The sequence below is a fragment of the Balaenoptera borealis genome (assembly GCF_965194805.1).
Source record: "Balaenoptera borealis genome assembly, chromosome: 16".
NCBI lineage: Eukaryota > Metazoa > Chordata > Mammalia > Artiodactyla > Balaenopteridae > Balaenoptera > Balaenoptera borealis.
In genome coordinates, this window is record NC_138872.1 from 52,860,031 (window position 1) to 52,879,691 (window position 19,661).

Sequence of the window (19,661 nt, forward strand, 5' to 3'; positions counted from 1 at the left end):
CTCGCGAGTCTTGCCAGCGGACTACAACTCCCGGAGTGCACTGCGACGGCGGGGTGCCGTTCTCGCCAGCATCGACAGACCCAGCGGCCGATAGACGAGAGAGAACGACCCCGAGGAGCCAATCCCTCTGCGGAGGAGGCGAGCTCTCCCGTGGCACAGATTCGCGGCAGCCTGTGGGAGTGTCCGCGACGAGCGGCTTCTGCCCCGCCCCCAGCCTTGGCTCCTGGGTTCTGGGTCCCCGGTCCCCAGAGAGGTGAGTCGGCTGCAGGTGGGCGTGTGGAGCGGGGCTGTCGGTGGTGCTGCCGTCGCAGGCGCCACCGCCGGCTCGCACCCGGCCACGTAGTTGAGCCGCGCGCCAGAGTGCTGCAGCTTCGCCAAGCCCCAGGCCAGCTGGGGCGCGGAGTCGGAGCCGGGCGCCCTCGGAGGCCGGAGCGGCTGGGCCTCGGAGCCTCGGGGGTGAGCAGCCGCCGCGCCTCCGTGTACCTTGCTGGCTAGCAGGAGGTTTCCGCTAACTCACAACCCCCAGCGTGCGCCGTGGCCTGCCTGGGCTCGCCCTGTAGCGCCTGGCGAGATGCTGGAGGTCGGCCTGTGGAGGATGCGGGGGAGCTGGTGCAGGCTACCTGGATGACAGCCTGAACTTTTCCCAGGGATTCCTGTCAGCCCATTAGGTCACGTTGCGCATTTTCCTGTGAGACCGCTTGTGCTTGCCGCTGAAATAAAAGCGGTATTTCCCCCAGTTTCCTTTTAGGACATTATGACTTTTCTCCTTTGCAAGACAGTTCAAGAAACTGGCAGAAAAACAAACTCTTCCCACTCTCAGGGACTGTGTTGTCTTCAGGAGTTTGGGGTCAAGTCCAGCGAATGAGGAGGCTCTGTTTGCATCCTTTCCTCTCCAATATCCTCAGAGGAGCTTCGTTTCTAGCATCTTTCTAGCATTCAGGGTCATGATCCCGAAGGCTTGAGCTGTTTACAAGGAGAGAGAAGCTGTCTCCTGAGCCCCAAAATGGCGGCTAAGATGGAGATAACTTTGAGCTCGCAGTCCCACATTCAGGCTTCCTCCAAGCAAGAGAGACATATAATAGCAAAGCTAGAAGAAAAACGGGAGCCCGCTCTGCAAAAAGACTGGCCCGATCCTGAGCTCTCCCGCCAGAGTTTTAGACGGTTTTGTTATCAAGAGGTGTCTGGACCCCAAGAGGCGCTCTCCCGTCTCCGGCAGCTCTGCCGTCAGTGGCTGCAGCCTGAGGTGCACACCAAGGAGCAGATTTTGGAGCTGCTGGTGCTGGAGCAGTTTCTGAACATCCTGCCTCCGGAGATCCAGGCTCGGGCCAGGCATCAATGTCCAATGAGCAGCAAGGAGATTGTGACCCTGGTGGAAGATTTTTACAGAGCAGCCAAGGGACCAAAGCAGTGGGTAAGGAGGGTACTTTCTGTGGTCCCCAGGATTTCTTTTTCATCTGGTTAGTGTTTGGTCTCTGGACCCCTCCCTAGATAGAGTCCAGAATTTCAAACGTTGCTTCTGGCCTCTATTTGGAACCCTCCTCCCCCCACCCTCCTAGGGAGATGTAACAGGTTTTCAGAAAACCCAGCCACAGGCATTCCAGTGAGAAAGTAGAGAATCAAGTAAGGCTCTTGAAACTTTGCTGACAGATCTCCCCTGACCCTTTCCTCTTGAAGTTTTTCTGCAGTCAGGATTCATAGCAGGCAGGGTCATTCTACTGGATAGGAATTTGATTTGGGGGGAACTTTATTAGACCTTGTCCGAGGGAAGTGTCTTGCATATTGCCTTTGGATCAGGAAACTCCAGCTCAATTGGCTAGTATTCCTTCCAAATCCCACCCCTAAGTCAGACCCCAGTAGGGACCTAGGGAGGAAGCAAACAATCATGTGTTTTGGTGAACGGAAGCAGTTAGGGAACAGGGGTAGGGCAGTCCTCTTACTGAGATCTCCTTACCAGGAGAGCCTTGGGCAGAACAATTTATAGGTAAGGGTGGTTTTTAATGGCCCCCACCCTACTGCTTCCCTATCCTACAGGGCCTGTTTCCAGCAGAAGCAGAGAGGCAAGTGAGCATAGGGTAGGAACCTGCTGGGTGGGTGTCATGGCTGACCCTGATATATTTGTGCCTGCTCTCTGATGACTTTGACTCCAGGCCTTGAGAAAGCCCCAAGCTTTAGGGACAGGAAGTATTGGCTGATTTGAAGCAGCCTCCTTTCGGTCATTCTGCAAGTCCTTCTCTTTGCTTCCTTTGAGAGTTTCAGCATTCTCTCTCAAGGTTGACCCCCAGGCCATTATCAGAAATTTCCAGGGAAAAACAGTCATTACAGAGCAGTGAGAGGTCAAGCTGCCCTCAGACAGTCCTTGAGCATGCATTACCCTCTAATGCATGGGGCTTGTTCCTAGGTGGCTGTTTGTATGGAGGGCCAGAAGGTGCTCTTGGAGAAAACTGGATCCCAGCTTGGAGAACAGGAACTGCCAGACTTTCAACTGCAAACTCCTAGCAGATATCCCAGGGAGAGCTCTCTGGAGGAGACGTCCCAGGCAGGATCTCAGGATCAGCGGAGCCCCCGTCATTGGGAAAAATCCCTGCTCCTCCAGGACCCAACCCCCAAATTGGCTGAGACAGGTAAACACTCGGTGCCTCTTCTCTCCCTCTCATCATCCCTTTATCTCCATCAAAGCATTTCATGGTTCTAAAAAGACATAGACCAGGTATTGGCTTTTTTTCAATATTGTATGTGATAGTAGATATTTATTCTCCAACAAATTTCACTAATTAGAATGGTAGTGTTACTAAAGTGTGCTTTTATCATTTTCTGTTCATGACTGTTTGAGAATCCAGTGCACAGGATTATTCTAGTGCCTACTTTTCTGTCCCTTTCAAAGCTGCTTATAGTGAAGACAAATCCAAATATGACCACTGATGAACTTCTATTCAAGCTGTGGCTGAGTTTCGTCACTTAAAATGGTCCCATGTTTAGAAGGGACCTAAACAAGATTCTGCTAATTAGAGAAAAAAGCTCCTCTCCGTTTTATTTTCTGCCTCTTTCTCCTCCTGTGACATTGTCTGTGTCCATTTCTTTATCTTTCTCTGGTACAATGCCAGTATAATTGCTGGCCCTGCTCTACACAGCCCTGTGGTCTCTCTGACTGAATGAAAGTGACACTTTGGCCAGTCTTGGTGATGTGAATACAGGATATGGTCAACAGATTAGAGAAGAAGGTTACAAGAAAGCTAGATTCCTTAAGATTTGCTACATTCAGCGAAACACTTTGATTTCATTATTCTCAAAACTCATGAATGGAGAAGACCTAGGGCATCCAGCAGGAAAGCACTGTGGCCCTGGCTGAGGTCCCACCCCATAACCTACGGCCTTCATGGTCCTAAAGAAAGTGGACCACACGTACTCCCTTCTTCTGCCTCAGCAGAGGCAGCTGGGTGTGCATGCTGTCTCCATTTCCTTTTATTTGATTCCAGAGAGGGTGGAGTCTCATGCTCAAGGTTCATCCATGTTGTAGCATGTGTCAGTACTTCATTCCTTTTTATGGCTGAATAATATTCCACTCTGTGGACATTTCGTCTGTTTATCAGTTGATGGACACTTGGGTTGTTTCCACTTGTTGGCTATTATGAATAATGCTGCTGTTAACAGTTGTGTACAAGTTTTCGTGTGGGTGTCTATTTTCATTTCTCTTGGGTGTACACCCAGGAGTGGAAATGCTGGGTCCTATGGTAACTCACCGTTTAACCTTTTGAGGTTGGACTTTTCCAAAGTGGCTGCGCCATTTTACATCCAGTAGTCTATGAGGATTCCAATTTCTCTACATCCCTGTTGACACTTGTTATTTTTTGTCCTTTTTATTGCATCCATCCTATTAGGCATGAAGTGGTCTCTCATGGAGGTTTTGAGTTATTTCCCTAATGACTGATGATGTTGAGCATATTTTCATGTGCCTATTGGCCAATTGTGTATCTTCTTTGTAGAAATGTCTATTCAGATCCTTTGCTCATTTTTTAAAAATTTATTTATTTATTTATTTTTGGCTGTGTTGGGTCTTCATTGCTGTGCACGGGCTTTCTCTAGTTGCAGTGAGCGGGGGGTACTCTTCGTTGTAGTGTCCGGGCTTCTCATTGCTGTGGCTTCTCTTGTTGCGGAGCACAGGCTCTAGGCACGCAGGCTTCAGTAGTTGTGGCTCGCGGGCTTAGTTGCTCCGCGGCATGTGGGACCTTCCTGGACCAGGGCTCAAACCCGTGTCCCCTGCATTGGCAGGTGGATTCTTAACCACTGCACCACCAGGGAAGTCCCCTTTGCTCATTTTTAAACTGGGTTGGTCTTTTTATTGTTATAAGAGTTCTTTGTATAATCTGGATACTAGACCCTTATGTATAATTTGCAAATATTTTCTCCCATTATGTGGGTTATCTTTTCACTTCCTTGATAGTATCCTTTGAAGCACAAATGTTTTGGATGTTGAGGACGTCCAATTTATCTTTTTGTTTGCTTGTGCATTTGGTAACGTATCGAAAATACTATTGCCTAATCCACCATCACAAAGGTTTACACCTTTGTTCTGTTCAAAGAGAGATAGGTTTAGCTCTCACATTTAGGTCTTTGATCCATTTTGAGTTAATTTTTGTATGTGTTGTGAGTCGGGGTCCAACTTCATTCTTTTGTATGTAGAAATCCAGTTGTTCCAGCACCACTTGTTGAAAAGACTATTCTTTACTCCATTGAATTATCATGACAACCTTGTTGAAGAGCAGTTGACCATAATTGTGTGGGCTGCTTTTTAAATCTGAATTTAAATTAAAGTTAAATAAAATTAAAAATTCAGTTTCTCAGTCACACAAGCCACATTTCAAGTACTCAGTAGCCACATGTGGCTAGTGGCTGCCGTATTGAATAGATCTTCCACATGGCAGGAATCCTGTTGGATAATAGCACTGTTGTGGAGTTTCTGTAATTAGGGTGCATGTCTGGCTCATATCCCAATTTCCAGTCACATATGCTATCTATCAACTTCATAATGGAAGAAAGTACCACACTCACTGGATTTACCATTATTTGAAGAGAGAGTGGTGGTCAGTGTCCATGTAAGTGAGGGTATATTTGCTATGTCGAAATTTCTGATGGGTTTGCTTTTTCCTATTTCTCCTTTCTTAAACCTTTCCCCAAAGGTAGGAAGGAGGGAGGGGTTGGAGAACTTGTTTCCTAACTTTAGTATACATCAGAATCACCCCAGCTTCCCCCTGTTAACTGCAGACTTCCAGGTTCCATCCCCCAGAGATTCTAACTCAGCAGCCCTGGGGGAGCAGGGGCAGCCTGCTTGGTGGACAGCTGCCCCAGATGAGTCTAATGCAAGTTGCCAAGTGGAGAACAGCACTTTGAGAAACTTTGCCGTGTATCTCATAGCTCTTTTGCTTGGGTTCTTTCTTCGAAGCCCAGAAATGAAACATATTCTTTATAATTATAGAGGCCTCCAGAATGAAAAGTGACAACAAGGAAAATCCACAGCAGGAGGGGGCTAAAGGAGCAAAACCATGCGCGTTGTCAGTGGGCAGACCCAAAGGGAATGGTCTGCAGAGCCCCGAACCCAGAGGGGCGACTGTGAGTGAGTCCCGGTTGTCACGGAGGCAGGTCAGCCCCCCACGTGCTCAAAAGCCATTTGCTCACTACCGGAGACATTGCAGGGAACTGGAATACATCAGCGGCCCCCTGAAGAGCCACCCACTGAGAGAGCTGAAGAAAAGCAAGGGAAGCAAAAGAAACCTGAGCAGCCGTTTGCAACGTCTTGGTCACCAGCCGACCCGCTCGGCGAAGAAACCTTACAAATGTGATGACTGTGGGAAAAGCTTCACGTGGAATTCAGAGCTGAAAAGACACAAGCGAGTCCACACAGGGGAGAGGCCCTACACGTGCGGAGAGTGTGGGAACTGCTTCGGGCGGCAGTCCACCCTGAAGCTGCACCAGAGGATCCACACCGGAGAGAAACCCTACCAGTGCGGCCAGTGTGGGAAAAGCTTTCGCCAGAGCTCAAACCTTCACCAGCATCACAGACTCCACCATGGGGACTGAAAGCAGGGCTGGGTCCTCTCTGTTCAGAAGAAGGTACTTGCATTTCTCCTTCCCCTAGCTTGCATGTAAATCACAAAGACCGTCTGCGTGACTTACAAGGAAGAAAGCAAGAGATCCCTGAGGAGTGATGGCGCCCGTCGGGCTGGTGAGGCGTCGGTCGGGAAAAGGCTGACGGGGGACTTGATCGTGCATGGGGTCATGTACGATGACGGGGGAAGAGATGGCAGGTCTAGGCATTGGGTCAGAGAGCACCGGGGTGTCTGTTGGAGAGCGGGGAGTCACTACTGAGGGAGAATCAGGACGATCCTGCAGATGTGCCCCACACCTTGATGTTAAATCTCCCCTTGCTGCTTTATTTATCCTCTAAATCTGTTCAAGGATAAATCCTATATATAGTTATGCATTTGCTGTCCTACCAGACAATCTTTATCATGCACACACTCCTTTAATAAAGATGAGTGATCTGCAAGAATTTCAAGGCAGAAGTTCATTGGAATGTAAATCCCCTAATATTCTTCCTGTCATTCCTGGCTGTTCATAACAAAGCACACATGAAGTGGGACTGTGGACACGTTTGTGTGAGGAGGGGGTCTCCAAGTATTAGTGCTTTTACCAAATAAATACACATACACACACACTAAAGGTTCTTTTTATATCAAAGCACCTTTGATTTGGTAAAAGAAAAATCACAGCTGCTGCAATCCCCCACCCATAGTGATAAGGAAAAACTGCAAGAAGCAAGACTGCTAAGGAGACAGCAAAGGGAATCCTTCCTACTTTCCTTTCTCACTTAGGCCAGTAGCTTTAAGAATAACAAAATGCTTGGGGTGATGAAAATATAGTAAAACTGAATTATTTCAGAACAAGTACCAAAAATCATTGAAACGTTCATTAATTTTATGATATGTACGTTATACCTCAAAGAAGTTTCTAAAAATGACAACATGTATTTATCTAAAATGTTAAAGTCCTAGAACTAGGCCTGAGAGATCATCTAATCCCACCCCTCATTCTCTCAAAATGGAAATTATAACCCAATCAGTATACAATTCTTATTCACACTGGGCAAGCCAGTGGATCTCCCAGTTTAGAGAAGACTTTTGGTAGGTGGGTGCAGTATGTCAAGCAGGAAACAGGTGCAGGTAGCGTTCTTCCTAAAGCATCAGTATCCTCAGGTCACTGCTGGCCACCTCAGGGCTGTGGTTGTGCTATTGTGTGTCCCCCCCAAGGATCTCAGGTTCCTCTGACCACAGAGGGACAGGTGCTCACATGGGCAGCCCTGTCCCCCAGGTCTTTGCACACACTGTTCCCTTTGCCCTTAGGACCCACCGCCCCCACTCCCTCTCGCATCTCACAAAAGTTGCCAGCTCTGCAAAGCCTCCTCTGACAAGTTCTAGGCAGAGGTAGACTTCACCAGTGGCGCTCAACCTGGTAGCAGATTCGCCCCCTAGAGGATATTTGGGAACGTCTGAAAACACCGTTGGTTGTTATGACTTGGGGGAAGGGAGCGTAGCTCCTGGCCTCTGGTAGGTACAGACCAAGGATGTAGCTAAACATCCTGCAGTGCACAGGACGGCCCCAAAACAGTTACCTGTTCCAAATGTCAGTAGTACCAAGGTTGGGGAACTGTGCTATATATGTTAAAAGCTCTTTAAGGACAGAACCTTGATTTTCCATCACTTTAGCTTTAGAACTTAGCCCACAACCAGCCAGGAGAAATAGGTGTTCAGTAATTGAAGAGTCGAGGGCCCCTGCTTCACCCTGGGGCCCATTCCTGCCTGAATCAGAGATCCCGGTGGCAGCCTTTGAATGCAGTGGACAAAACCTCTCATCTTTTGGGCAGAGAGAGACTTAATGGGAGCCCAGTGGCCTGCTTCCTGGTATTTGGTGGGCCTTCAGAATCTAATCCAAGGTCCCTTTCCCAACAACTATGTTAGATATTAGTAGAGTTTATCTTTATTGTTAGGCCTGCCCGTTTTCTCACTCCTGTCCCCCTGCCTCTCACTGGTCAGAGCCTCCTGATTCCTTATTCTGTTACCACCTTTTTTTCTCCAGGCCAGTTTCACTGTTGTTTCTTAGTAACTTCCCTAATTATATTTACGTCTGTATTAGTTTTCTCTTGGTGCTGTAACAGATGTCCACAAACTTAGTGGCTTAGAACAACACAAATGTCTTCTCTTATAGTTCCTGAGGTCAGAAGTCCGAAATCAGTTTCACTGAGTAGAAGTCAAGGTGTCAGGCGGGCTGGTTCCTTTGGAGGCTCTGAGGGGTGAATCTGTTTCCTCGCCTTTTTCAGCTTCTAGCGGCTGCTGGCATTCCTTGGCCTGTGGCCCCTCCCTCCATCTTCAAAATGCATCCCTTCAATCTCTGTCATCACATCACCTTCTCTTCTGACTCTGATCCTCCAGCCTCCCTCTTAGGAGGACCTTTATGATTATATTGGGCCCACCCAGATAATCTGAGATATCTCCCCATCTCTAGATCCTTAATACACCTGAAAAATCCCTTTTGCCATATAAGGGAACATTCACAGGTTCCAGGGATTAGGATGTGGACATCTTTGGCGGGGACTGTGATTCAGCCAACCACATCCATCTAGTGAATCAATTCGGTTAGTCAAAGACGATCTCTTCTAAAAGCAAAGGAACATAGATTTCCACTTTCCTTAGATTTGGGACAGGAAATCTCTCTTAAAATAAGAGCTTTGTTTACTTGGTATGTTTTGAAGAACCCGTGTGCGTGTGTTTTCTGTCTTCTGATTATGAAATTAATAATTGCTGAATCTTAATGTCTTTGGGTACCTGTTCAACTGTGGACCTTGAATAAATGGGACAAAATCACCACTCTGAATATCACTCACTCCCAAAAGGTTTTCAAGCCTGTGATGCTGCCGCCTCCCCCAGCCCAGTTTTCCTTTGACAGGTAAGGCTCAGCTCCAGGTGAGGAGTGCCCGTGAGGGTCTGAAGTCCTGGTAGAAGGCCCCTGGGCACTCAGCCACATTTGCTGGTCTGTACTCACTTCTTCAAATGTAAGAGTCCGCATGTGTGGTTCCACCAGAGGGTCTCAGCACAAAACATTGACCTGCTGACTTACAATCGGCTACCCCATATGAGGAAATAACCTCTCTCCTTTTGTGTGCACCCTTTACCCACGGAGCAGTCTGTAAGTGTCACCATGTTTTCTGAGTTTGCCCTGTACTCACCCATGTGGGGGTGGGATGATTCCTACCTTGGTTATTTGGTCCCTGGCTTGCCCCAGGAGACAGGGAGAGGGGAAGATTCCATGCATATGTGAGGGATCTGGACCTCGCAGATTTCTCTGAAAAGCATTTTCCATCTACAGCAGATAAGGACTTGTAAAACCCGTCCCATAATACCGTTATCGCTCCCAACAAAATTAACAACTCCCAAATACCATCTGATAGATAGAGTTGAAATTTCCCCCAGATATTTCTAAAACCAAAATGCTATTTTTTACAACTTTATTGAGATATAGTTCACATATAAAATGTATCCATTTAAAGTGTACAGTTTAATAATTAAGTTCACAGTGTTATACCACCATCACCATAATCTAATTTTAGAACATTTTCAACAGCCTGAAAAGAAACCTTTGGGCTTCCCTGGTGGCGCAGTGGTTGAGAATCTGCCTGCCAATGCAGGGGACACGTGTTCGAGCCCTGGTCTGGGAAGATCCCACATGCCGCGGAGCAACTAGGCCTGTGAGCCACAACTACTGAGCCTGTGCGTCTGGAGCCTGTGCTCCGCAACAAGAGAGGCCACGATAGTGAGAGGCCTGCGCACCGCGATGAAGAGTGGCCCCCGCTTGCCACAACTAGAGAAAGCCCTCGCACAGAAACGAAGACCCAACATAGCCAAAAATAAATAAATAAATAAATAAATTTAAGGAAAAAAAAAAAAAAAAAAGAATTTGAGGAACCCCCAGACTGTCTTCCACAGGGTCTGCACCATTTTCCATTCCCACCAGCAGCGTATGAGGGTTCTAATTTCTCCACATCCTTGTCAACACTTGCTATTATCTGTCTTTCTGATCGTAGCCATGCTAGTGGATATGAAGTGGTGTCTCATTGTGATTTTGATTTGCACTTCCCTGTTGGCTAATGATGTTGGCATCTTTCCATGTGTTTACTGGCCATTTGTGTATCTTCTTTGGAGAAACGGCTATTCAAAACCTCTGCCCTTTTAAAACTGGGGGTTTTGTCTTTTTATTGTTGAGTTGAAGAGTTCTTTATATATTCTGGAATCAAATCCTTATCAGATAAATGACTTGCAAATATTTTCTCCCATTCTGTTGTAATGTAATACTTTTGCACAATTGCAGTAACTCTCTTTGAAGCACTGTCTGTCACCTGCCAAAATACAAAACTGACTAAGACGGTAACAGTCCTGAATTGCCAGTGAAACAGACGTTTGCGGCAAAATGTCACTCCTGTCTCTAGAAATTCATCTGGACCAGATAAGGGCAGAGCCAACTAGGGTAGCCCCAGGAACCTACCTTGGTCTACCTACCTGACCTGACTTAGTCAAGTCTGAGGCAGCTCCATAAACAAACCAGAGTGGACTTGATACCAGGCTAAGACCAAGGATGGTTTTGCTCGCAGCTCTGTTGTCCCCCAGCCCCCTGACCTGGATGTGTCACTTAAATTCTTCAAGCCTGTTTCCTCCACTGAAAATGGGAAGACCTGCTCTGCTTACCTCACATGATTGGTGAAGTGAACACACGTGTGTGAAAGTATTTTCTGTAAAGTGTTACATAAAAAGAAAATGAATTATGTGTCAAGTAAAACAGCATCTTGAAATCTCCTTCTGTCACCTTTTCAGATCCAAATACTTGTGCCTGGAATGAGCAGAGAGGCCACAGGGGTTCGAGGGTGGAGAGGTCCTATTTTCCTGGATTTGGCACTTGCTCACACTGGGGTCACGGTAGAGAATGTCCTGGAAGGGGGGAAGAATTTCTCCAAAAGTCTGTTTATGAAAAATTGATGTCCTAGAGAGAGGCACCCCAAAGCAGAGGCACCCGCCCTTTCTTCAATGCCCCTTCATGCTGCTCCTTACTTTTCTTTTTAACATTGACTTTTTAAAATTTTTTTATCATGGTGAAATATACATAACATAAAGTTTACCATTCTAACCATTTTTATTGTACGATTCAGTGGCATCACGTACATTCACAATATTGTGCAGCCATCACCATGATCCATCTCTGGAACTTTTTCATCTTCCCAAACTGAAACTCTGTCCCCATTAAACACTAACTCCCTGTTCCCCCTCTTCTTGCACCTGGCATCCCCCATTCTACTTTCTGTCTCTGCGAAGTTGCCTACTCCACATACCTCGTATAAGTGGAATCATACAGTATTTGTCATTTTGTGACTGGATTATTTCACTTAGCACAATGTTCCTGAGGTTCATTAGAATTTCTTCTCTTTTTATGGCTTAATAGTATTCCATTGTATGGATAGATCACATTTTATTTATTTATTTAAAATTTATTTATTTATTTATTTATTTATTTATTTATTTATTTATTTATTTTGGCTGCACCATGTGGCTTGTGGGATCTTAGTTCCCAGACCAGGGATCAAACCTGGGTCCTGGCAGTGAAAGCACCAATTCCTAACCACTGGACTGCCAGGGAATTCCCATGGATAGACTGCATTTTAACCATTTATCTGTCAATGGACATTGGGGTCATTTCCACCTTCTGGCCATTATGAATAATGTGCTCCTTACTTTTTGCAAATACATATTTTCAAAAACCCCAATGAAAAATTTGCCAGAGGGCCCCCGAGTCTTGTGAGAGTGGCACCACACATTAGTGTTCCTGGAGCAGCTGCAAGCAGGAATTGGGGCAGAGGTCCAGGGAAGGGCTTGTCCTAGGAGCTGGAGCAGAGGGTTAGGGGCCAGGATGGAGACAAAGGTGGCAGAGGGAGGCCATCCCGGATGGGAGCAGCTTTAAGGAGCGTGGAACAACCAACGATAAAGGTTACAAGTTAGGGCTCACCTGGGTCCCCCTGGGAGATGTGGGGCCATGGATGTGTCCGAGTGTCAGGAGGGGACACCTGCACCGAGGTCTTGGGAGGACAGGAGCAGTGTTTTCAGCAGTGGAAGGGAAGGCCAGAGTCGCAAAATTCTGCAAGTGGCACAGTCTTAGGAAGTGACGCTGCAGAGAGATAGATGGTTCATGTGGAATGGGGGTGTGCAGGCTAAAGACAGTGTCCAGAGGAAGAGTTTTAAGGCATTTATTTTACCTTTTAGAAAACTTTAATAAAGGAGCGTCGGGACATAGTTCCGCGTAGCCAAGTGTTTTAGTCTGTTTGGGCTGCTGTAACAAAATCCCACAGGCTGGGTGGCTTATAAACAATACATATTTATTTCTCACAGTTCTGGAGGCTGGAAGTCTGAGATCAAGGCACCAGCACGGTCAGGTTGAATTCTAGTGAGAGCCCTCTTCTTGGTTCATAGATGGGCTGTCTTCTTGCTGTGTCCTTACATGGTGGAAAAGCTGAGGGAACTCTTTGGGGTCTCTTTTATAAGGGCACTAATCCCATCCATGAGGGCTCCATCCTCATGAGCTACCTCCTAATACCATCACACTGGGGGTTAGGATTTTAACATAGGAATTAGGGGGGTGCACAGACGTTCATACCATAGCACCTGGTGTGCATGAACTTTGGCTTTGGACAGACCTAGCTTCAATCCTGGCTCTAGTTCCCCTTTCAAACTTGTTTCTTTAACTTGATAAGGTTGAAATGAGAGGATCTGAGTTATATGCCTCCATTGGGGTGAATGCCCCAGCACGCTAAGGCAAAGGCTCCATGGGCATAAATACTTCGCCCCTCAAGAGGTCTGGTCCCCGTTCTGGGTGGCTCTCATGGGTCTGGTCCAGCCACCACTGGAAGTGTGGACCAGTGGGCAAGGCTGCCCCTGGCAAAGCTGGCCCACAGCAAAACTGGGAGGTGATCAACTGCCCCACACTCCTCTTTACAAACCTCTTCAAAATCACAGCCTATTGCTGGAGGGAAAAGCAAGATTGTCCACACTGCCTGTTACATAGATCCTCCTACCACACCCTGATAAGCTGTCATCCAGGCTTTTGTTAGAAATTCTTGTAGACGGGGGAACTCGCCACTTCACAAGCTGCAACATTTCATTTGGGGGCATCCTAGTTGTTTTAAGTTCTAGGAAGCTGGACTTCTGGCCATGCAGACTTTTTGCCCCTGGAGCCCTGGTTGCTTCTGTGAATACCTTGGATGGGCCGGTGCAGGGATGAGGGGGATCATGTTATAGCCTCTAGAACGCCCCACATGAAGGCTTCATAAACACCGGCCCATCTGAACTCCTTTGAAGGCAGGGAAGAAGCCCACCAGTGAGGTGTGTTTGTAGAGCACATCAGGGACCCAGACACCTCCAGAGCGTATGCCCCTGTATGTCCACTTCTGAGGCATATGCTGCACTGAGCAGGATGATTTCCTGGGAAACAGGCTCTGTTCTGGAAGAGGATGGTAAGAGTCCTCTCTGATCCAGGATTTTGAGAATCGGAGGTCAAGGATCACACCAGAAGTCAGATACATGCCCTCAGGAGGGAGAAAATGGAGCTAAGGAGAAAGTTCTGATGGAGAAGTTTGCTTCTAAAGAGTAAGGGGTGGGCAGAGGAGCTGAGCGGGAAGCACGCCTCCCACCGGAGACATGCATCGGCTCCTCTTTTCATCTGGATTTCCTGCTCAGTCCATAGCTTTTCCCCAAACCCCAGTGAAAACTCTCCCACGCTCAGTTCTTTGAAACTATGAGACACTCTTTTCCCTTTGCAACAGGTGGGTTCTGTGGAAGGAAATCGTGCCTAAACCAGGACACACATCTTTTCAGTATTTTAAAAAATCTTTTTGGGAACTGCATTCCTATATTAACATGCAGTTTATTTGATTTTTATTTTGGTTGCACACTATTGAGAAACTTCTAACGCACACAGATAAGTAGTTGCAAATGCTAATGGTTCTAACAGCTCATCTTACAAGATATCTTTGCACAGAAAAGGCAAAAGCAGCTTTACTATCAGGTCTGCCCCAAAATAAGTCATGCTGGTAGCATAAATTATTTCATGTCTCTGATGCGTTATTTTGTATATTACATTTAAATATTTTATTGCAGCTTTAAAATACATTTCAACTTTTTTTTTACTTCAAAGGTAATTTTTTTAAAATTGTTTTTAATTTATTTATTTTTGGCTGTGTTGGGTCTTCGTTTCTGTGCGAGGGCTTTCTTTAGTTGTGGCAAGCGGGGGCCACTCTTCATCACGGCGCGCGGGCCTCTCACTATCGCGGCCTCTCTTGTTGCGGAGCACAAGCTCCAGACGCGCAGGCTCAGTTGTTGTGGCTCACGGGCCTAGTTGCTCCGCGGCATGTGGGATCTTCCCAGACCAGGGCTCGAACCCGTGTCCCCTGCATTAGCAGGCAGATTCTCAACCACTGCGCCACCAGGGACGCCCCAAAGGTAATTTTTTAAATTGAGATATAATTCATATACCATAACATTCATCCTTTTAAAGTACAAAGTTCAGTTTTTTTTATTATAGTCACAAAGTTGTACAACCAGACCCATGTCTTTTTGAGAGAGACAGAAGTTACTTCTTCACAAGGAGTTAGCTGATCACACACATGCCGCTGCACTTGAACCTGACCAGGAGACAGCCTGAGACGGTGGGAAAAGGCCTGGGATGGGGAAAAGGCACTGAAGAGCCAGGTTCCATTTTCAGTGCTGCAGGCAGCCAGTTACTGAGCTCTACGATGTCTGCACCTCAGTTTCCTTATCAGTAAAATGAGGTTTTAGACAAAATGCTCTCTAATTTTCTTTTCAGTTCTACTCTGAGCTGCCCATGAAACCTTGAAAGTTTGGGTCTTTCTTGGGCCAAAATAAAGGTGACCCTCAGCTCAATGGTGTGGACTCTTGGAGGCCTTGGAGACAGGATCCCTGGTGGAAGAGGAAGCAGGGGTGTAACATATGCTCAGGGTATCCCCCCGTCTACTCTTTCCCAAGGAGAGGAGCTTATCACCCATCCTGTGTTCACTCTCTGAGTCTCCTCTGGCCCTTGTCACCCAGCATCCTGGTTCCTGGGCTCTCTCTGCAAATCCCCCATCAGGGTTGCTGTCTCTTGTCACCCTCTGGGTGTGACACTGAACCCAGTGTGGATCCCTCAGACAGGATGGGCCGGAGAGCTCCAGCTCCAGCAGCTCCAGGATCTGCTCCTTGGTGGGCATCTCTGGCTTTAGCCACTGATGGCACACTCTCCAGAGGTGGCTAAGAGCCTCTCTGGCGCAGCTACCCCTCCTGGCAGAGGGGCCTAATGCATTGACAGCAGTGTTTCAGGACCAGGATGGTGGGCTTGCAGGTTCGATTCCCGCCCCCAGTGGTATCTTTTATCAGGGGGCTCTCCAGTTCTGGGGGATGGGGAGTTCCAGGGCACCCAAGTTGCAAGCATCTTATGGCTCAGGGGATAGCTTCATACCAGCTGGGACTGAACTGAATCTGGGAATGTCACACCCTGTCTCTCTGTGGGGTGTGGTTGGGCATCTGGGCTCTCCAATTTCTGTTTTTCCCTGGAAACAAACAGTACAGGTGAGCAAGAAAAGCTTACTATATGTGGGGTCAGCTGACACATTACCTGAGGCCCTTGCTATGTTCTCTGTTAGGACCCTGTGCCCTTTCCAGAAGCCTCCAACCAATGAAGTCAAGTTGGTGTTTAGCTCTCAGCTCTTCTTTCTGGCCAGGTGCGACCCCTCTCACAGCATAACATACCTCTTCTCGATCACACTGAACACAGCTGCACTGTCACCCTCACTTGTGATGAACACGTCTCCCTAGAAAGTTTAGAAAAACTGTAAACTCATGAGAGGCAAGCAATCTCTCCACAAAGCTACCAACCATCAAGTCACCCAAACCGGAAACTTCCAAGTCATCTTTGACTCCCTGCTTTCTCACCCCACCAAAGCATCACCTTTTCTTCCTCAATCTGTCTCGAAGCCCCACCATCTTCCTCATTACCGTGACCCCTAGTGAGGGCCCTCATCTCTCACTTGCTTTATTGCAACAGCCTCCTGAGTGTCTGTTGTCTCCCAGCTTGTCCCGGTCTGCAGCATCTGGCTATGGTCATCCCCACAACGTCAAAACCCTGTCCCTGCCTTGCTGTCAACCCGGGTCAGTGCTGTTGGGTAAGGGTGGAGAGAGAGAGAAGTCAGCTTTTTTTTTTTTTTTTTTTTAATTTTTTTATTTATTATTTATTTATTTATCTCTGTGTTGGTCTTCATTTCTGTGCGAGGGCTTTCTCTAGTTGTGGCAAGCGGGGGCCACTCTTCATCGCGGTGCGCAGGCCTACTATCGCGGCCTCTCTTGTTGCGGAGCACAGGCTCCAGATGCGCAGGCTCAGCAATTGTGGCTCACGGGCCCAGTTGCTCTGCGGTATGTGGGATCTTCCCGGACCAGGGCTCGAACCCGTGTCCCCTGCATTGGCAGGCAGATTCTCAACCACTGCGCCACCAGGGAAGCCCGAGAAGTCAGCTTTGAGAGATATTTTTGAGGTAGAATCCACAGGACTTGATGACTGAAAGTTTGAGGAGCAGAGGAGGGAGTGTGTGTTAGTAGCATGAGCAATTGTGTGGATGTGGCGCCACATACTGGAGGCAGAGAGATGAAGGACTAAAGGCCTGGGACTTCCCTGGTGGCACAGTGGTTAAGAATCCACCTGCCAATGCAGGGGACATGAGTTTGAGTCCTGGTCCGGGAAGATCCCACATGCCGCGGAGCAACTAAGCCTGTGAGCCACAACTACTGAGCCTGTGCTCTAGAGCCTGCGAGCCACAACTACTGAAGCACGCGTGCCTAGAGCCCGTGCTCCGCAACAAGAGAAACCACCGCAATGAGAAGCCCACGCACTGCAACGAAAAGTAGCCCCTACTCACTGCAACTAGAGAAAGCCCGCGCACAGCAAGACCCAACGCAGCCAAAAATAAATAAATAAATAAATAAATTTTTTAAAAAAAGGACTAAAGGCATGAGTTCGGTTTGGGGCATGTGTTTGTTTTTTTTTTCTTTGCTTGTTTGTTTGAACTTTATTGGAATAGTTGATTTACGACATTTTGTTAGTTTCAGGTTACAGCAAAGTGATTCAGTTATACATATACATTTTTCATTCTTTTTTAGATTCTTTTCTCATATAGGTTATCACAGAATACTGAATAGAGTTCCCTGTGCTATACACACAGGTTCTTGTTGGTTATCTATCTTATATATAGGAGTGTGTGTATGTTAATCCCAAGCTCCTGATTTATCCCTACCCCCTCCCCACGTTTCCCCTTTGGTAACCGTAAGTTTGTTTTTGATACCTGTAAGTCTGTTTGTTTTGTAAATAAGTTCAATTGTATCATTTTTTAAAATTAGATTCCACATATGAGTGATATCATATATTTGTCTTTCTCTGTCTTACTTCACTTAATATGATAATCTCTAGATCCATCCATGTTGCTGCAAATGGCATTATTTTGTTCTTTTTTATGGCTGAGTAATATTCCATTGGGCATGTGTTTTCATGCCTCAGAGACACCAAAGGAAGATCTCTCTTTTGCACTTGAATACAGGCATCTAGAGTGCAGGAGAGAAGAAAAATTGGGGCTAGACATAAAGTGAGGTACTTGTAGTCATGGAAGTGGCTAAGCTCGCTTGGGGGTTGGGGCGGGAAAGGGGGGGTGGGGACTGTGGATTCAGGTGATCCCAAGATACACTCTGACCAAAAGCATGTTAGAATTCGGCTGTGGAGTACACAGAAATCAGGTGAGGAGACTGGCGCTGGTTCCAGAGAGAAGTGTCGACTTTTAAAACAACACACAACTTAAAAGTTGTGAGTCAAGTTTATTCATTGTCTTACTGAGGACTACAGCTGGGGAGGCAGCCTCTCAGATAGCTCTGAGAAACTGTCCTGAAGAACTTAGGAGGGGACTATATGTGATTTTGACGAAGGGGTATGCAGCACGCCCCTCCATAGAAGGCTACTGCTATTCACAAGGAACAGATATCTTAGTAATGCTTTTAGTGCTTTTCCAAGTATGGGACAATGCAAGAATTTGGGTTCATAAAATTTTCTCCTTAAAATATCTCACCCTCTGAAGGCCGGCTCTGCCAGTTTTCCCAGAGCACAGAGTGCCTCATTCCTGATCTTCGCCCTGAATTCCTTTCGGGTCGTGTTGAAGGTCAGTGACTGCAGTGGCTAACGACTCAAGCCTTGCAGAACTGGACAGGCAGCGACACTCTTTAGTTGGCAGAAGACACTCTACCCAGGGCAAGTGAGAAGCTCAAAGCGTCCCTTTCGACAAGTTAAAGAGACAAACAGGGCGAGCCCATAGCTTCGCGTTGCCAAAGGAGGGTTAGGGCCCAGGAGGTAGCGCCGGGCTCCTTTTCCCGTCACCAGTGCGAGATTCGGGCTGGCCCCCCACAGTCCCACCCACATAACCTTCCCGCTGGTGCGGAGAGAGAGACCAGAGGAGCCGCTCCGCAGACGCTCTCACCCGCCCCGCTCGGCTTCTGCAGAGGCCGCCTCTCTTTGGGTGGCGGAGGTGGGCCGGGAGTCTGGCCGAGCAGCCGCTGGGTCACCCGCCCACTACGGCCGCTCCAGGAACGCGCAGCTGTGCTGCCGGAAGACGGCGACGGAAGTAAGCGTAGGACTTTCGATTCCCAGCCTTGTGGGCCGCTCTAGCGCGTCTCGTCTCGTTGGTGTTTCCGCCGGCCTGCGCGGCTGGTGGCCGAGCGGCACAAGGTCTCTCCCAGGCCTCGCAAAGCCTTCTGGGAGCTTTACTCCACGCGTCCTCAGCTCCAACCCCCGCTCTAGACGGCGGCCCACGCAGGGCTTTGGTGGCCTGCGTGGCCGGAGGTATAGCCGTCGTGGAGCAAAGACTGAAAGGGAAGATGACGTCTAATGACGTCTAATGCCGTCTCCCGGGAGCAGTGCTGGAGTTTTCTTCTGACTTACGGGAGCAAAAGATTTTACCTCCATTATTAAACGGCCGAAGTTACTCATTAACCCCTTCCAAGCCACAATCCTGCCACACAATGTCACATCTCATTGACATCTCAAACTACTAAAGTGTAAAACAAAATTTTAAAGTTCACTTCATTGTCATCATCATAAAAAAGCATTTATTAGATGCCAAATTGCACATCAGACAGTAATCACTGCCCAGTGAGATCTTGAACTCTAGAGCTAAGACTGATGAGACTACACCAAAAACTGTAAAATCAAAACATTAAACAAACAGCACAAGTGCCTCCAACAGACATATTACTTCTAAGGTATCCAAAGGAACTAGAGACTGCAGCATATTCTCAGGTTTATATAACTGTATATTTATATCATATCCCCACACTCCCTAGATTGTTAATACAAGGAAGGATGTCAAAAAATAAGACAAAACACCTGTAGTCAGACGGGCCGTGAAGAGATGGATAATGGTCATCCTGATATCAGATCAATAGCTCTCTCAATCTACAAAACTAAAACAGATGAATATAAACACTTCTAATGAAGAT

At 47.4% G+C, this 19,661-nt stretch overlaps 1 protein-coding gene and 1 long non-coding RNA gene across 8 annotated transcripts; one reads left to right on the top strand and one right to left on the bottom strand.

Annotated features, from left to right (window-relative positions):
- Window positions 1-78: 78 nt before the first annotated feature.
- Window positions 79-7,898, top strand: ZNF174 (zinc finger protein 174). The gene is made up of 3 exons (XM_082362192.1): window positions 79-1,411; window positions 2,399-2,621; window positions 5,471-7,898. The coding sequence occupies exons 1-3, from the start codon at window positions 1,004-1,006 to the stop codon at window positions 6,070-6,072; spliced, it is 1,233 nt and encodes a 410-aa protein (XP_082218318.1). The 5' UTR covers window positions 79-1,003; the 3' UTR covers window positions 6,073-7,898.
- Window positions 7,899-12,446: 4,548 nt separating this feature from the next.
- Window positions 12,447-19,626, bottom strand: LOC309614191. Of its 7 annotated transcripts, XR_014236060.1 has the most exons (6): window positions 19,549-19,626; window positions 17,569-19,099; window positions 16,163-16,290; window positions 15,885-15,946; window positions 15,595-15,685; window positions 12,447-15,059 (listed from the first exon to the last, which is right to left on the bottom strand). It is a non-coding gene; the product is annotated as an uncharacterized lncRNA (long non-coding RNA). The 7 variants fall into 7 exon arrangements; XR_014236057.1 differs by lacking the exon at window positions 15,595-15,685 and having other exon boundaries at window positions 18,644-19,099; XR_014236058.1 differs by lacking the exon at window positions 15,595-15,685 and having other exon boundaries at window positions 15,751-15,946; window positions 18,644-19,099.
- Between the last annotated feature and the right edge of the window lie 35 nt (window positions 19,627-19,661).

Excerpts from the sequence above, each read along its gene's own strand:
- ZNF174 (XM_082362192.1), top strand. The coding sequence starts at position 1,004 with ATGGCGGCTAAGATGGAGATAACTTTGAGCTCGCAGTCCCACATTCAG. Across the intron at positions 1,412-2,398 it reads CCAAGGGACCAAAGCAGTGG|GTGGCTGTTTGTATGGAGGG; the intron begins GTAAGGAGGGTA and ends GCTTGTTCCTAG. Across the intron at positions 2,622-5,470 it reads CCCCAAATTGGCTGAGACAG|AGGCCTCCAGAATGAAAAGT; the intron begins GTAAACACTCGG and ends TTATAATTATAG.